Genomic DNA, 19,046 nt, shown 5'->3' on the forward strand with positions numbered 1-19,046 from the left:
TGTGAGCCATGGCCTCTGTTGGGGACGATGAAATACCCCCACGGCAACACAATAAAGAAAGCATACACATGTATACAAACACACACAACACACACACACACACACAACACACACACACACACACACACACACACACACACACACACACACACACACACACACACACACACACACACACACACACACACACACACACACACACACACACTGCATGGTTCTTTGCTTTGTTATCTTATAGAAAGAAAGCACTAGCGTGGTCTGCTCCATAAGCGTCACACAGGAAGTATGTATGGATATGACACAAATAAATACAGCCCTGCGGTGGCTGTCAGCATCTGGCGTCACAGGTGCAAATTTATTAGTCAAGGTGAAGTCTCCCTCCCTTGTCTCGGGTGGGGTGGGGTGGGGGGGGTCCTCGCCCCACGCGCAACTGTAAACACACGCAATATCCTAATCAGGTGTCACCGCCGCGTTTGATCAGCTCTCGAAAACTTGTCACACGAAATCCCTGGCAGAGTGTGTGGGTATGGGGGGGGGGGGGAACAAAGGGAAGGAGCTGTCACCAGAGGACCGGGGGTGGACGAGGCGGGGTGGGTGGGGCGGGATGGGTGAGCGGGGGGGTGGGGGGGGGGGGGGTGGGGGGAATGGGGGGCGAGGAGAGTTTGCCCATTAGCGGTCTGCTCCATCTCCCCTCTATCCACTCTCCCTCACTTCCCCTCCTCTCCTCTTCAATCCAATCCTCTCTCTCTTCTCTCTCTCTCTCTCTCCTCTCTGTCCCAGCAGTTAAAAAAAACATGATTTATTTCATACTCGCGACGCAGGCGCTGTGGGTGTCGCTCGCCAAAAATAGCGATCTGTAAGGCTTGCGGTGCGTTGCCGAACGCCGGCGCTGGGAACTTGTATTATATATCGACTGTTTTCAGTTTGGTGTGGCGCTGGCGCACCACTGAGTACAAAGCACGTTTGTATACCCATCCAGAGGGGCAGTCCTGTCTGTGACAGCCAGCTTCCAGGCTGACTGTGATATTTCAACGTTGGTGCACGCACACACACACACACACACACACACACACACACACACACACACACACACACACACACGCACAACAACCACCGACATCACTGAGCTCGACAGAACTTAAAAAGTAGTAGTCAAAACAGAATTGTATTGTTTACCTGAAAGAGAAAAACACAAACACTCATCACACACACACACACACACACACACACACACACACACACACACACACACCACACACACACACACACACACACACACACACCACACACACACACACACACACACACACACACCACACACACACACACACACACACACACACACACACTTTGTGCACCTTGCACAAGGGAGAGACACAGCAGTAACTACTGTACTACCCCTTCTTCTCTCAAGCATGTTTCTCAACAGTTTTGGATCCTCCGGTTGAGAGCTGCCCGGGGAATCGCTGGAGACAGACACGCAGTCAGTCCTCCTCCCTACATCCTTCCCTCCCTCCCTGAAATCGCCCGCGGGCTCAGACGGGCTCAGGCAACGGTGGCGTGTGCGCGGAGGCAGCAACAGGAAACAACAAACAGACGCTGGCTACATTAGACGGCTGTTTACCTTTCATTTATGTTGATATTGAATACATTAGCCGATTGAACCACCTTCGGAAACGCCGGCTGGAATGACAAGGCCCAATCGTCTTTGCGACTACTGCGGAAGCTGAGATTACAGCCCAACAAAGGGAGAGATGGAGGGGAGAACATTTTTAAAACCTGCATAGCGATACATAAATTAATTAAAGGACACACACAAAAAAAACAAAAAAACAAGCTGTGAATTAAAGTTGGAAACATCTGTCAGCGACTAGTAATGCTCGATTTATACTTGGTTGTGCGCCGTGTCTTGCAGATCTACAAGCTCACAATGTGTCAATGCTGCGCCGCGTCGAGAGCTTGTAGATCGGCTGTTTTGGGTGAGAGAGACTGGCGTGCAACTAAGTATAAATCACCCTTTAGCTTGCCAACATAATACCAGTGTTAGAACATTTATACCCTTGAAGTTAATGATCCCCTCTTTAATTGACAGTCAAGGAAAAATGGTCGCCGCAGCATCCTGCCGAGACGCAGATAAGAAAATCAGCCCCCCCTCCCAACTCTCACTCTCTCTCTCTTCACCCCTCCCCTCCTCCCTAAAATAAAATAATATTTAAATATAAAAAAATAGTTTAAAGAACCTTGGCACTAATCCCCATTGTCATCCGCGGCGCAGCAGAAGGACTTACAAACACAGATAACTCTTGCTGAAGCTGTCTATTTCTCTGGAGTTATGAGACTGGGGGTTCGCTGGTGTTGGGGTTGTTGGTGGGTGGTTGGGTGGGGAGGGAGGGAGGCAGGGTGGGGGGGCTTGAATCAAGTCACTCAGATTAGCTCCAATCCCTGTACGCTGCCACTCAACCAAGACACTAGCCTGTCAACGCATTTACATGAGTCCGTCCCGGTATGTCACAATGCACCCAGCCACCCCCTCATATGACAATAGCTTTGATAAGTGGAGGGTGGGGGGGGGTGAGGGGGTCCACTCACTCACACTGGATATACAGTGTGGAGCAGATGATTGCGTTGTTGGATTAGGGTTGAGTGCGTTGGGTGCGCGCGCGCGTGCGTGTGTGTGTCTCCACTGACACTGCAATAACAAGTTTGGAGAAGACTTTGAGGAGTCAGCCAGCGATGAGGGGTTTTACATATGTACCATACAGCGCAGAGTGTGGGAGATATAGCACACGTACCACACGCAGAAATACATTAAATGAAATTAAGGCGGCACTCACCCTGGCAAGAGGACTTAATGTATACCATTACCAACACATACTAAAGCACACACACACACACACACACACACACACACACACACACACAGTGTGTGTGTGTGTGTGTGTGTGTGTGTGTGTGTGTGTGTGTGTGTGTGTGTGTGTGTGTGTGTACAGGACGGGGTTTACATGCCCTGATCAATACCAGCGGTTTTAACCCATTTAGACCTGTTGCAAATACATTGTTATACCTTTCAATCCGGGAGCTACCTCTGTGTAGCTGTAGCAACTGTAGCAATCAGTTGTTGCTATAGAGCGTCGCAGTCCCGCCTCCTACCCTGGACCAGGAAATGAAACCCAATGCATTTTCCTCATAGACATTTCTTAAAGTATTTATTTAAAGACGGTTACGCCGCGGACAAAGCCAACTCGAGTCGTGACAACTCATGACAACACAAACAATATTTTGGACCAAACAAATAATTTGAAAGAAGAAAAAAACGGCAGGTTAAACACTTTTTTTGTTGTTTTTCTTCTTTGTAATTATTTGTTTGGTCCAAAATATTGTTTATGTTGTCATGAGTTGTCACGACTCGAGTTGGCTTTGTCCGCGGCGTAACCGTCTTTAAATAAATACTTTAAGAAATGTCTATGGGAAAAATGCATTGGGTTTCATTTCCTGGTCCAGGGTAGGAGGCGGGACTGCGACGCTCTATACATGTAGCAATATAATTATTATTTGGAGTGCTGTGATTATTGTACTTTTTCTGTTTTATATGTGTCTAACTATGAAGTTAACATTACTCCCCAGGTGTGGACTGTGGTTATAATATTCAAATATGTCTTCCCTGTGTATTTTTGGTTTCTTCCTGAAAACTGAAAGCCTTGGAGTCCAAAAGCCCAATCCAAATACACCACTTTTAATTGGTGACATCATAAAATCACCCACCCCTCCCCCATTATCATACAACAACAGCTGTGGACGAGGCATAAGTTCAGGTGGGTGGTGCTAAGGTGAAAACCAGTCCAGGTATACTTTGTTGAAAAGAATCGTCCTCCTAGTATAATCATTTTATTCATGTCTTGTGCTTTCTTGCACTGACCAATGGACACTTTATTGTTAACTTTTTTTTCTTGTCTTTAATTATGACGAGATGCGAATTTGAAGGTTTTCAGAAAACATATAGGCCAGTCAATCTAAGATTTGGCCCAAAAGACATTGCAATAGTAATCGTTCAACATTTTGTATGATCCTTAGGGTCATCCAAATAACATAAATAATAATAATAATAATAATAAAATAGAGTATTATATAAATTGTGGATCATGGTAAATTCACTTCGGGGGTTGAACGTTGGAGTACCATTAAAAACCTACAGTATAAGGCATTATTTTAATTATTTTAATTGTGCTTTAAGAAGCATATAATGTGTCAAACTAGGGGTTTTTCATGATTCTGAATCCATTCCAAGCATTAGTTTTGCACGAAAAACATTTATAGGGCAAAAAGAAAAGCCATAGCCACTTATAGGTTTTTAATGGTACCCCAACATTCAACCCCTGAATTTACCATGATCCAAATTTTCTCAATCCATCAATTTTTAATATGTTATTTGGATGACCCTAAGGATAAGAAAAAAACCTTTGAACTATTACTATTGCAATTTATTTTGGGTCACGCCCAAAAGTAGGCCATGTATGGCCAACTTGTGTGCAAGGCGCAAGTTGGCACCTCGACAGAGTGCATTTCTAGTTATATATGCAGTGGTCGGAGTTGGCACAGCAGCCATATTGGTAAGAACCTCTTCCTTACTTCCTTCTTATGTGTTACCAATTATACTAATTAAGGCTCTGTTCAGAGTTACACACCCGAAAGGAACCACTCCCCAAATAACCCAGAGCGTCCCTGTACCTCCGTTTGAGAACCAGTGAGGTATAGGCCTACAGTATGAGAACCAGTGAGGTATAGGCCTACAGTATAAAGGAATATATAAGAATTGTTAAAAGGAACCATTAAGGAATCAGACTGTTGAGATGGAATCGTTAAGAAACTGGAAAATCTTTAAAATCCTCAAAGGATCCCAAGTTACCGACGTGTGTGTGTGTGTAGTACTAGCTGTGAGCTTCAGTGCTGGCCTGGCAGTGTGTTTGTTGTTGTGGCCGTGTGCCTCGGTCCACTTTGGAGCACAGTCCTGAAAACAAATGACAGTGGCTGCCCCGGACACAGCCCGGGTCAGAGCACGCATGACACTGGGGCTGTCAGCGGAAGCCTCACACTCCCTAACCCCTATAACCCTCGCCATCCAACAGACACACACAAATGCATAGTGTGTGCACAACGGCACGCACGTGCACACAAATGCGCTTGTCCATGCACCACGCGCACACAGCCGCACACACACACACAGACATCCATACGTGTATGTGCGAGGCGAGCATGTACACAAACTACACACACACACACACACACACTCTCCAAAAACACCAAAACAGCCCTGACATGACCACTCACCAAGCCTCTCTCCTCTCTCTTTCTTGTCTCTGTCACTGGAGACATATATTATTATTTTTATTTTATTTTATCTTGGGGGGGGGGCTGACTGACCCGCTGCCCCCTAGCAGACCTCATCTGAATAAACGGAGCTGCAAGGATGAGCAAGGGAAGGTAAAAAATCTGCCTATATTCTGATGGGAGAGGAGGGGATCTGTGTATGTGTGCATGCGTGCGTGCGTGCGTGCGTGCGTCTGTGTGGTGCATTGGGTGGGGGAGAGGGGGGGTTTCTACTTTTTTATGCACGTTTGATCATGTGGCTGACAGCACCGGTGGACGGGATTACGGACTGTTGAACAAAAGGCTTGTTGGTGGATGGTGAGCAGTAGCACGTGTGTGTGTGTGTGTGTGTGTGTGTGTGTGTGTGTGTGTGTGTGTGTGTGTGTGTGTGTGTGTGTGTGTGTGTGTGTGTGTGTGTGTGTGTGTGTGTGTGTGTGTGTGTGTGTGTGTGTGTGTGTGTGTGTGTGTGTGTGTGTGTGTGTGTGTGTGTGTGTGTGCCGGCCGAGTCTGGATGGGTGGGTTTTCATGCCCTGACAGTGGTGGGGCTTCGTGACAAGCCTGCCACACCACCACCACCACCACCACCACCACCATCACACCACCGTACCGAGGCGTGGCGTGGCGTATACAGAGCACCACGCGCCCTCCCTCCCCTCCCCTCCCTCCCCTCCCCTCCCTTCCGCCAACCTTCGAAGTCCATCACTCAGAGTCTGCCCGGGGAGGAGGAGGAGCGTGCAAGAGGAGGAGGCCAGCAGCCAGGCAGGCAGACGTGAGGAGTAGGAGGAGGAGGATGAGGAGGGAGGGTTGGTCATGGGGTTAAGCGTAGAGAAGACAGCGATGAAAGGCAACTGTCATGCACCAGTGCTCGCCCAGGAGAGCCTGTCTCACGGAGAACATGCAAAGTGTGCTGGCCACCTCCTGACAACATCCCCCACCCCACCGCCCCCCACCAGACTCACACACACAAACACGCACGCACATAGACACATGCAGACTAGCCCTCAAAAAAGGGGGTTGACTACGCAACAACGTAGGAGAGGCAGCGCCTGTCTGACAGTGTGCCACTCAAGCTGTCGACCCTCTCTCTCTCTCTCCCACGCATATGCAAGGAAAAGTTAGGCTGATGAACAAAACACACACCGAAGAAGCACTGAGACATGAACAGGCTGCTACCTGAAGCAGAGAGACTAGCAGAGCCCAACCGATCCACCCACCGCCCGACCGACCTATGCCACGGCTTTGGGTCTGATGCCCACAGATTACCTATGTTTTGTTTTGTACCTGTAGATCTGCTATTTTTTGCCTATAATGACGCGACCAAAATCGGGACACATTGGCTGCATAATTGCTCGTCTCTCCTAATCCAGGGCGCTCTCCGTGGTTTTGATCTGATGGATATACTAGCGCTTAATTTCTGCTCCTCATCCGCCTCTCATTCAAAATATGAACGCTTTTTGGATCATGTATCGTATAAATGAAATCGAGAGCAAGGTAAGCTAGCAAAACATTTCTCCGTTTTTTTTTCAGAGTAAAATCGGCCATGTCTTTCCGGCACCCCAGAGCTTCTATTTTGAAGGAATCCCGGCGCTGATTGTGTGGTTTGTAATTGTAACTAAAGTGCATTACAGTATAGTGTAGTACTATGAGCATTACGTGGGTTGACCACTTGACAGTAGGCATCCAGCTCCCTGCCCTGGCAGAGTTCATGCCAACAAGCCAAACTCCCTGAATTCGTGCAGTCAACGCTGCCAGTAACATGTAATGTGATGATGACGATGCTGAAACAAGCACTTTATGCCGGCACTTTATATCCTAGCACTTTTTCTGAATGTAGCCTTTGGAACCCATGCACTTCTCATCAATGGCAGTTATAGGCCCCTTTTCCACCGCAGGTTCCGTTACTTGTTCCCGCATATTTTTTTAACCAAATGAATTGGTTCAGATCCCTAAAAGTTGGTACGGAACTGGAGCCACTTCTCCTGAAGTGGGAACCAAAGTGGGCGTGTCACTATTCAGGTTGGAAGATGCAGATGAGAGATAAACCATCATTAAAAAATAAAGAACGGAACCAGTTCCAGAAACAAAGTTATTTTCGTGGAAAGGGGGCCTCAGTGCCTTGCTCAAGCCACTGTGCTACATTGTGAACAGAACTAATCCTTGCAGCGTTAAATGCTATGTTCTACTCATCAACATCTTAAATAGCAGATCTCTAATAGCTCTCTCAGCGTGTTGTGAGTTCGTCGATCTGCTATTTTCAGACTTTCTTTTTTGTCACAGATGACATGCCAAAATAGGGATAGGGATGCCAGGTTGAAAGTTAAGGTACGTAGTGCACATTATCATATGCCATTGTTAGGAAAGCCCTGGCCCTATGCTACAGCAGGCTAATGCCAGCACTAAAGTTGGCTCCTGTGAAAAGGGGCACCATACAGTGCCCACCCGCCCTCCCTCATCTTCCCCTGGGCAGTGAGCAACATGCTAGGTACTTTCACACACTTTCATTACACACATTTATTGAAAAGAACTTATGATGTACAAATTAACAGTTAGTGTTTACAGAGCCTTGTGAAAGTGGACTCCCGCGGCTCTGGCGAACTAAGGGGGGTTTTGGACCCGTCCATCGAAACCAGATGTCGAGAAACACTATAACGATGAGGTACTTTCCTTTTATTGGAAAGGTGAGCCATTATTACAAAGGAAAATAAATTCACAAATAAACAGCATCCAGAGATCCGTCCTCTCCCGTTTAAAATGGAGCAGGTGGTTCTGCGTAGTGAACATTACTTTTACTGGAGCTAGCTAAAATTAGCCGACATGGAGGCATGGGCAAGGATATGTCCTTCATACAGTATGTCCTGAGAGCCGCAATTATATTGTTGCTGTCGGGCGGAAACCTCCATATTTCCTCAATTTTTTTCCTTTTGTAAATTCATTTAAAGTAGCAGATCGAAACGCAAAGCAACACTTTTTGAGCTTTCTACTGATCTGCTACGTTTGCTATTTGTTTTTTATTTGAATCCTGAAAAGTAACAGTTTCATGAGGTTTCTACGCGACGGGGACAATACACTTCCGAGCCAAAACGCAACGGCTTGGACTTAAAGCCCATTATCTCCTGTCACTTCCACATGTCCCAATATAGTGTTAACTTGTCTGACAAACTTACTGGTATTGACCATTTCACAGCTTTTGGGCTATACTGTATGCTGTGTGTTCCCCTTGGCAATAGTGACTGACTATGGCAATACAGGCACACAAGCACACAGGGACGTATGAATGGCTGCATGCACAACATACTGTACAACACACACAGTCAGTCACACACACACACACACACACACACACACACACACACACACACACACACACACACACACACACACACACACACACACACACACACACACACACACACAGTCACACACAGTCACACACACACACAGATGGGTGCCAAACAAACAGAAGTGAAAAATAATGACTTCCCCACAAGTAGTAGCCTTGAGTGGTTAATGAACCCCCAGGAGGCCTTGGGTCTGTGTGTCTGAGGTGAGCGGGTCATTCCCATGTTTATTCAGCATCAGCCTCAAGCAGCCACCAGCACATATTGATCCAATGGATTATTCTGTGTCTCTTGTGACGAGGGGTGTGTGTGTGTGTGTGTGTGTGTGTGTGTGTGTGTGTGTGTGTGTGTGTGTGTGTGTGTGTGTGTGTGTGTGTGTGTGTGTGTGTGTGTGTGTGTGTGTGAGACAGATGAAACCCCGGCGAGGTTTGGGTCACACTCAATGTAATCTCATTGGCTCTGATAGGCGATCTGGATGGCCACTTTACATGATCCACGCTGCAGGTTGCGGGGGGGGCGCTTGTTTGAGAACGCGCTGACACTGCTGACGATGCCTCGACACTAATGTGAGGTGCTAGGTAGGCCCTGTCAGACACACCGGCTTGTCAAGAGCTGTTTGGACAGACACTCCTAGTGACTGCTGCTTGTACACACACACAGAGAGAGAGAGAGGGGGGTGTGCATAGCAGAAAGACAGTGATGTAGCTAGGGTTGTCACAATTATTACATAATCGTCTAATCGCAATTATTTGAGATAATCGCAATTATTTTGTCATAATCGTGTCCATGTTGAAAAATGTTCATACATAAAATAGCAGAAATAGCACTATTATTAATTATTTTTTTAGGGGCGCTAGCCCCTCCTATGTTCAGCTATAGTGTAGGTTCTTGTCCTAACACAAACATTAAATGCCATTGACAATGAATGGAGATTTTATGCCATATGCGTGTACGAGCAAATCGGCCAAACATTAAATGCCATTGACAATGACTGGAGAATTCACGTCATATGAAGACGAGCAAATCTGTATTTTTGAGTTAAAACAAACATTAAATGCCATTGACAATGAATGGAAAATTTACGTCATATGTAGACGAGCAAATCGGCTATTTGTCATAACACAAACATTAAATGCCATTGGCAATGAATGGAGAATTTACGTCATATGTAGACGAGCAAATCGGCTATGTTCGTCTTACACAAAGTTGACAATGAATGGATGATGTACGATGATAAGAGCTCCCCTCACTTCACATGGGTGTGGTTTTTAAGTATAATAACATCTATCTATAAATGCACCAAGTCTCTGTCTGTCTGTCTGTCTGTCTATACGTGTGCACATCTGAAATGCACGTAACCCGAGAACCGTTAGCCCCATCGACTTCAAATTTGACACACACGTTCCACACCTCCGCAGGGAGTGTCAGGTCGGTCGGACCCAAGGTTGTCCAGAACCGCCACAAAAGGCCTCTGCCCGGGCTCTGGACAGGGCCCCTGCCCAGGCTCCATAGACTATATTTGGCGGGGCTTTTCAGAGTAAATAGCTGCTGGCACTCTAGCGCCTATATTTTGAAATATACTGGTGCATCCGTTGTGTTAAATGTAGCCGTGATTTTAGCCAACACTAAAATCTAAAATGACACAGTATAGATGCTTTCCCAGGTTTTAACGGGATAGGAAGTGATGTGTTTTCTTCTATTGTTCATGATGTGGCATAAACACAGACTGATTATTAAATTCATTCATTTGATATAGTACTACATCAGAACAAATTCTAATGATGGGGAAATTAACAAATGATTTGTGGTCAATTATGATTCATAATCAAAAGTAGGGCTGATCTAAAAAAGAAAAAAAATGAAAAAGCCCATATCCTCAAAATACAGGGAGGTACTATTGATAGCTCTGTGAACTCAAACTGAAGTTTGTATGAAGCGTAAAATAAAATCTTCCACCAGAGTTACATTATGTCTTCGGTCTCCTGCTACGCTTAGTCTTCATCACCTTTGACAGTTTTGAATATCCACAAAAATTGAAGCCCTCCGTCCTTCTACTTCAAGACAACACAGATCACGCATGAATGGCAAATGGCCCGATGGAGGCTTATGACTCACCATGGCTCTCAGTCATGGCGAGCTGCTGCTGCCAAGCCGTAATGCCTACCATAAGGGCATCCCTGGCTTTTCCATTCTGATGTTTAGTAAGATCACAGATCCCTCTTAAACACATATGTGAGCCGCTGGCAGGCCCGCTCAGCCATGTGACCCGAGACAATGCGAGCCCGGGCCATAAAAGTTGATATCCTTCCAGATGCAAACCAAATGTAGACATCATGCACCTTTAAAATGTCTAAGACAGGCCTCCATAAAAAAAACGGAGGGCCTAGGAGCGGAGGTAGAGAGAAAGAGAGACTTGCACATATTCTCACATTTATCAGCGGGAGGACTTGACATCTCGAGTACCAATCTATATGGACGCTGACAGGTCGTCATTTACTAACAAGGAGAAAGAGAGCGAGCCATCTCATACACAACTAAAACTTGGGAGTGTTATTTTATCTTCAGGAAACGCCGCGTCTATGTCAGTGCTTTATGCAGCTAAGTGTCTGGGGTCTATAGACCGACCACGCTGTCAAGAACGATGATGTGTCAATGGATAGAAGAAGAAACCCCCGTTCGTTCAGAAATCTGTAATGCACAACGCTCACGGATCACAGAACTACTAGAGTGGAGCAGAAAAGAGTAACAGTAGTAAAAAAAATCATTGACATTTATAGGCCCGAGCCTTAGGTAAAAAGAGTGTCTTGGCCAGCCAAGCCTGATCTGTAAACAACGCAGACCAAATATACGAGCCAAAGATCAAATAGCCGACACAAGGTAAAGACAAGCGGGTGGGGGCTGGGGGGCTCAGCAGCAGACTAATCAACTCAACTCCCCCCTGCCTTGAACGAGCACATATCCGATCAATGAAAGACCCGAGGCCTTGGGCCAGCACTATATTACACAGCAAAACTTCATATTCATTCATTGATTTTACTTTTCAGAATAGTATATCACTGAACTCCAATGGGAGCGAGGGAAGGAAAAAAAACAGAGGCCAGGCACTGAGGTCAACCCTCGCACGTAGCTGGGATGTTTGTGGCAATATTGATGGCACACGCAGAAAGAAATGACTAAATATCCGGATCAATAGCTAGTTTCCCAGGCTGCGACAGGCTGCCCCCCGAATGGAAATATATAAATACATCTTTATGGCTAACAGGAGTAGGCCTCCTAATGAAGAGGGCTAAATGTGAAGCCTAAAGGTAAAGTCTTTGATTAGCCGAGGCCAGGAGGTGATTGGGAGAGGGCGGGGGGTCTTGCTGATGGTACCATGCCACGCATCCAATAGCCTGGAGGATGCTACTGCACACATGGGACGCCCTAAAGAGGCCAAGGATGTGACAGGTCACAAGCCCTGAGCAGAGTACTCTGTGCTACCTGACCCCTCCTATCCATTTGTAATGATAATGACCCTCATGGCCGCATCGCTCTCAATCACGTTCAAATAATGCAACGCATGTATAATTTATAAAATCGTTACATTTTGTTACACAAAGACTTCATCCCAAGGACACAGAGTGTGGACTTGAGGCTACAGTAAAAACTATAATGATAATAATAATGCGTGTGTTGCTAATCAGCTGTATATTAATTAAGTGTGTGTGTGTGTGTGTGTGTGTGTGTGTGTGTGTGTGTGTGTGTGTGTGTGTGTGTGTGTGTGTGTGTGCGTGCGTGCGTGCGTGCGTGCGTGCGTGCGTGCGTGCGTGCGTGCGTGCGTGCGTGCGTGCAACTGTTCAATCCTCAGCCGAGCCAAGTACACCCCTGGATCTCTTCTCAGCGTGAGATCCATGGACCGCCAGGGTTCAAGGGGCTGCTCGGAACCAAATGGACCCTTACAGATCTGTAAATCCAACAGGGTGAACAAATAGAACCTAATGGACTCGTAAGGGTCCATTTGTTTGTGTGTTTGTGCATGTGTGCATGCATGTGTGCGTGCGGTTATTTAAATGATTAAAAAAAGTTGTGAATCACTGATTGTCCTACAAAGCCATAGCAGAAAGTTCTACCTCTGTCCCAAGAAAGGTGCTGATCTTTTGCTGAAAGTTAAAGCAAACAACTACTGTAGCCTAGATGCTTAAGGGGTGATGAAATCTTGAGTCCCATCTTGAGTGTAACATTTTGGTTTACACTCTCAACTAAGAGTTACATTTTGTTAAACATCTGCATTACTTATTTTCCAAGAAATATACACAATTAGAGAATGTAGAAGAAGTTTGCCTGTTACTGTATGTCTCCTATGCCGGTAACACATCAGTACAGCATGGAATTGTGGACAAAATCTTATCCAACGATGACAAAATATAATTTCGTTTTGGGTCTGCAAGGCTAAATCTCATGAAATGGTGGTCCGTGGCTCAAATACAGAATAAATAATATAAAATAAATTGATTTGATTTGAAAAGAGAAAAGAAACCACTGCTCTAGATGAATGCTGCAGAGCCCAGACGCCCATCACAACACACAGCAGCTGCCCGCATGTTCTTATTTACAGCACAGCTCAATTAGCGCGGACAACAAACCATCCTCGCGGTGGCTTCTTAATTCCCCCTTCTCTCTCGGACACGTAAAAGTGGGAGGAACCAAATCGTTGCTTTCACCTTAATTAAATGAAAGCTGTTGGGTTTACCCCCCACCCCCACAACTCTTAGTTACAGCAAAGACAAAAACAGCAACATACTGAGCCAAAGCAGAGCCTGCTGAAGATGAAGACCTAGTCCAACAGGACGCCACCATCCAAGCCTTGGCCCTAAATCATTGGCTCGGTGGGTCCCCACCCGGCACCTCCCAGCGGTGTGGGGCCAGAGCAAGCGGGGGGGGGGGCTGTAGATCGACACCTCGCCCAGCGATAAGTAATTCTGTTGAGGATTAGCGGCATGATGGTCTGATCAATACTGGGTGCTCAAGCCATTAGGAATGCAGCGAGGAAATGGCCCCCTCTGGTAATAAAGCAGGGGCGTCTGGGTTCTCCTTCATTTGCCCGGCTCCATTAGTGTAATGGTATCATTATCAGACTGTGGGCTGTATTTTTCCCAAAGCCCTGGGTTTTTTCCAGCGTCTCGCGACCGGCAGGGGTCCGCTGAAGCCGCGAGGTCTCCCCACCCCACACCCACCCCCCTTTGCGCGCTCGTTCTAACCCCCGGCCAAGGTGTAAATCTATCGCTGTTGGGGAGCTTGTGCTGCCGCCACCCCTGCCTTTAGGTATTCCTACCCATGTTTTATGTCAACACCCCAACACTATTTCTCCATTATTGGCTCATTAATAGAGCGAACGGCATGTAGTGTGGGGTTAAGAGGGAGAAAAAGATGGCCGGTGGAGCACAAAGCTGCTGAATGCGCTGAATCCAACACCCCCCCTCTTGCTAAAACACCAGGCCCGACATGACAGGACGCAGGCATTAGTCGCCATAAATCGTTACCTTTACACTAATTCTCCAGCTAACATTTTGTGTGTGGGGGAGGCTGGGGGGGATTGATTAACCATGTCTGGCTGTGTGGCCACATAATCAGCTTTTACCTCGCTAGTTGTTAATTTAACAGAATTGCCATGGGAAACACAAACCATTTTAATGAGTGTTCAGGAATTAAATGCCCTAAACAGCTTGCGCTGGCTGCCACAACCAAGAGGAAACCAATGAGCCTGATCTGAGGGATGGGCCAGGCCAGGCTGAGAGTAGGACCTCCTCGCAACATCTGGTGACCCTGTGTGATCATTACTCAGCCCATAGCTCACACTCACTCACTCATAAACACACACGCACGCACACACGCACACACACACACACACACACACAGACACACACACACATACATACAGATACACACACACACACACACACGCACTTCCTGTGTCGACAGTACACTATACATGTCAGCGCGGGACAGCCAGCTAGCTTGCATCAAAGACAGTGTTAGAACATTGGGGTTAGGGACAGGGGTCAGCACTGCTTTCACACTCTGTATGGCATGACAGGAAATTCATGCTGAAACGATGATGATGATGCTGATGATGATGAAGAGTAACGAGATATTTGCCGTTACACCAGGGTACAACACACAAGTTGGGTAGAGAGATGCCACGTGAGATGCCACGATGGCACCATAATATGGTGCCATCGTGGCATCTCAACTACTACTACTATATTATAGGAAACTCGGAAAGCACTGGTTACACACACACCACTGCACTATGAACAAAAATACTTCCATGCTCATCATGCTGCAATAATATAAATAACAGCATGCTTTCAAATTAACGGTTAGAACAGAAAAGCTAAACATGGAAGAATGTCTGTTTGTCTGACAGATTTGTATCCAAAGTCACAATACAATCACACTTGACACAGCCAAGCAGATCTTTGGGATTCGGAACCTGAGGAATCTGTCCGGATCCAACATTGAGGAACTGGAATCGGTTCCATCACATTTTGGAAGCGTTTTCACCTTCCGCTTTATCACACTGGCAGTTGTTCTCAAAATTCATGTGAAGGGCCACCTTAACTCTGAAGAGAGTGTACAAATGGAACCAAATGGACCCGTGCTTCTATTTGTACACTCTGAGTTACAGACCTGGCTGTAACCCAGAGGATCCTTGCACCTCACTTTGTGAACCACTACAATAATATGTATGTAATATTGTACCATGATTGAATTGGTATCAACAAATTATAATGAAGGTGAAGGCCAGATTTTATTTATTTAATATAGGAACTAAGGAATCGGACCATGTGGGGAATCGTTCAGGAACCAGAATAGTTTAAATCCTAAAACGATCCCAGCCCTATATCATTTCACTGAAAAGCAAAAAGTGCAACAAGAGTCTTTGCCACTTTGTATGTTTGACTTATAGATGGCAACTCCCAACACTAATGCAAATCTCAGAATGGCTAACTCAAAATGACAGCGGACCCATCAAAGTTGCAGCTCATCTTTCACAGAGAATTGCAAAAGCACCCCTTTTAAACGGACGATGACACAACAGTCATGTCCAACGTATTCAAGTTATTACTCATATGACGATAACGGCACAGAACTGGAGCCCGCTAACAAGAGACTGGGATGTACGGTACGTCGCTCCTCTAATTTGTCTGCTCTGTGGTTTCCCAGCCATTTTGACCATTACAATCCCTCTTGTTCTGCCTTTTATTTGTAAAAAAAAAAAAAAAAAAAAGAAAAGAAAAAAGAAATCCAAAAAAGCCATTATCGGTCCATGCATGCAGCACACTCAGAGAGAGAGAGAGAGAGAGAGAGAGAGAGAGACACAGCTGGAATGAGTTCTCTCTCTGAGCTGCTCATCTGGTCACCATGGCTGCTTTCATAAACAGGAGGAACCACGTCCTACATAGTTTCACCGCTGTCTGACATGATCCAAACACATGTGGCACAGCAGACGGCAGGCCAAGGGAGAGAGAGAGAGAGAGAGAGAGAGCGAGAGAGAGAGAGAGAGAGAGAGAGAGAAAGAGAGAGAGAGAGAGAAAGAGAGAGAGAGAGAAAGAAAGACAGACAGACAGACAGACAGACAGACAGACAGACAGACAGACAGACAGACAGACAGACAGACAGACAGACAGACAGACAGACCATGCACGCACGCACGCAGACAGACAGACAGACAGACAGACAGACAGACAGACAGACACAGACTATAGGATGTATGACTGTTCCTCCTTCCTTCCCTGCTCATTCACCACAAACCACAAACAGACGTACAGTTACAGTACAGTATAGGCTAGCTTATAGTCAGCATCAGAATGCCTGAGCGTACTAGTGCATTGTACACAACAACATCCACTAACTAATAATCACACCGTGCATCAATCACAAGGTGATCAAACTTAGCCTACAGTATCTTCATTTAACACAAACAAAAAGGGGAAATCACCTTGTCTGCAATCTGAGAACACAGCCAGACATTTGAGGTTATGTCACTAGTCACTTTGATCATCAACTTGATAATATCACTCTACATGCAACATTTTACAAAACAAAAGCATCAAAAGTAGAAGATCCACAAGCTCGACATTTCGAGCTTGTATAGACCTGCTACTTTTGCTGTTCTTGGATTTGAACCCTGAAAAGTAACAGTTTGGGACATGACGTGCGGTTTCCACCCGACAGAGACAATATTATATTGTAAAAGTACATACAGTATATCTGTCATGTTGGCTAATCTGATATATTGCCCCATCTCTAAATAAATACTGAAGATGCAAGTTTGCAACAAAGATCAATAACATCCCATGGTGTTTAAGCATACAATAAACTACCCTATAGTCTCTGACTCTCTGTACAGACAGTATAGGCTGCTGCCAGTTATGAGGCTTCCACATGTGCACTGACATTAACTTTATACTAGCAATACGTTCTTAAACTGTCCTCCTGGTAACTAGTAATATAGGACCTATATACTCGTCTACTCAATTGTCACTTGCCTTTGTATAATATAAAAATGATGATATTAAATGCTTTTACAGTTTAGGCTTTTTATATATGGACTGTCATTTTAATATTTTTATATAGTAAAATGTATACGCTGATAACTGATAGTAGTATTGTCTCAGTCATAAATAGCCTATACCTACTATACAGTATGTGTATCGTTTTGACATGTATAAGGGGGCGGGGGGGTTGAGGGGCGTTGCGGGGCTTTTAATTATGCAAAGCTAAGACTTTAGCTTCAGTTTATTCATATCAGAAACATAGCACTGTATTCCATTTATTCCCCTTCCATAGTAGAATGAAGGGGGGACACGATAAAGTAAACAAGAGACAACAAGGTGAGGTATGCGTTGACATGTGCCGTTTTGCAGCCTTCAGAATGTAAACAGCAACAGCACATTTGGAACATAAGCTATTCAGCGAGCGACACGGCTCATAATTTTGCCAGACGTAACGGAGAAAAAACGGCATCAATACCTTTCTTCTCTTCTCCCCCTCAGTACTGTCACCCGATCTTTTCATGTTCCTGGAGTTATGTTTACACTCGCGCTGCCTCGCATTCATTGCAAGCGCTGTTGGTTATTGTAGTTCAACAAGCGGCTCGTATCACACGCCGGGGTTTATATCAGACAAGAAAAAGAACAAAAGGTATTTTTCTGTCACTCATTAAACATTTCGCTTACACTTTTAATGTGGAATCATCCACCCGCTTTACATTTTCAAAAGAATTCGAACAACGGGGGAGCAATGAGAACTACAACTCCCACATATAAACTGTGTGATGTAGGAGGAAAACACCACGTGGGCTCTGTTTATTGCGCAGCGCAAGTGCAGATTTACAATACAAACACGTCTGGAACGTGGAATTTAGGAGAGGTCGTGCAGGCAGCGCCTTTATTTTTATGTTTATGTCTCTTTTTTTTTAAATTATTATTATTACTTGCATTCTCATGTAGTCTATGTGAAACATGTAGAAAATACAGTGTTGAGAGAAACAGAACACCAACAATATAAAATAATAATAACAATTATTATTATTATTATTATTATTATTATTATTATTATTATTATTATTATTATTATTATTATTATTATTGTTGTTGGTGTTATGAGTATTGCTAGTAGTTGTGTAATAGTGCGACCATGGTGACTGATGAAAATCCTGTTCATCAGTCAGGTCACGCCTCCATATATGGTTGTCAGTCCATTACGCCTCGTGACATCACGTGATCACGCACCTCCATATATGGTTGTCAGTCCATTACGCCTCGTGACATCACGCGCCTCCATATATGGTTGTCAGTCCATTACGCCTTGTGACATCACGCGCCTCCATATATGGTTGTCAGTCCATTACGCCTTGTGACATGCTCCATATATGGCCGTCTCCATATATGAAGATCACGACACTGACCTCAAACCTCAAACCCTGGATATCCATACATGGAGAAGACTGGATCGTAACCTAGATTTGCATATATGGAGCCGGCCTGCAACTCTACATCTGGCCTCAAACCTCAAAACCTTAGATCTCCATATATGGAGCTGACCTCTTCCGACATTCCATAAGTTGTTTCTCCCCCAACTGTCCTTCCTCTTCGATGTCTCCCAATTGACTGATACCTGTCCATTCAAACTCTAGACAGGCCCGCCCCAAAATTATTAGTGCAGCCGTGCCCTGCAGCCAGCGAAAACTAGATTCTTCTCAACAGGCCCGAAAATTAAGGCCCGGCCCTACCTGGGCCCTCATCAAACCCAGTACACTCAAGAGTCAAGACACCACCCCCACTGCCACCCTTAGATCTC

General features: G+C 45.4%; 1 protein-coding gene across 1 annotated transcript in view; it reads right to left on the bottom strand.

Annotated features, from left to right (window-relative positions):
- The window catches only part of fto (FTO alpha-ketoglutarate dependent dioxygenase), a 186,932-nt gene extending 169,089 nt beyond the window's left edge, over positions 1-17,843 (bottom strand). Inside the window, exon 1 of the mRNA XM_079497119.1 lies at positions 17,718-17,843. Within this exon, the coding sequence (XP_079353245.1) occupies positions 17,718-17,804 (87 nt within the window). The 5' untranslated portion in view covers positions 17,805-17,843. The remainder of the gene's footprint in view (positions 1-17,717) is intronic.
- Between the last annotated feature and the right edge of the window lie 1,203 nt (positions 17,844-19,046).

This window comes from Electrona antarctica (assembly GCF_951216825.1).
Source record: "Electrona antarctica genome assembly, chromosome: 3".
Classification (NCBI taxonomy): domain Eukaryota; kingdom Metazoa; phylum Chordata; class Actinopteri; order Myctophiformes; family Myctophidae; genus Electrona; species Electrona antarctica.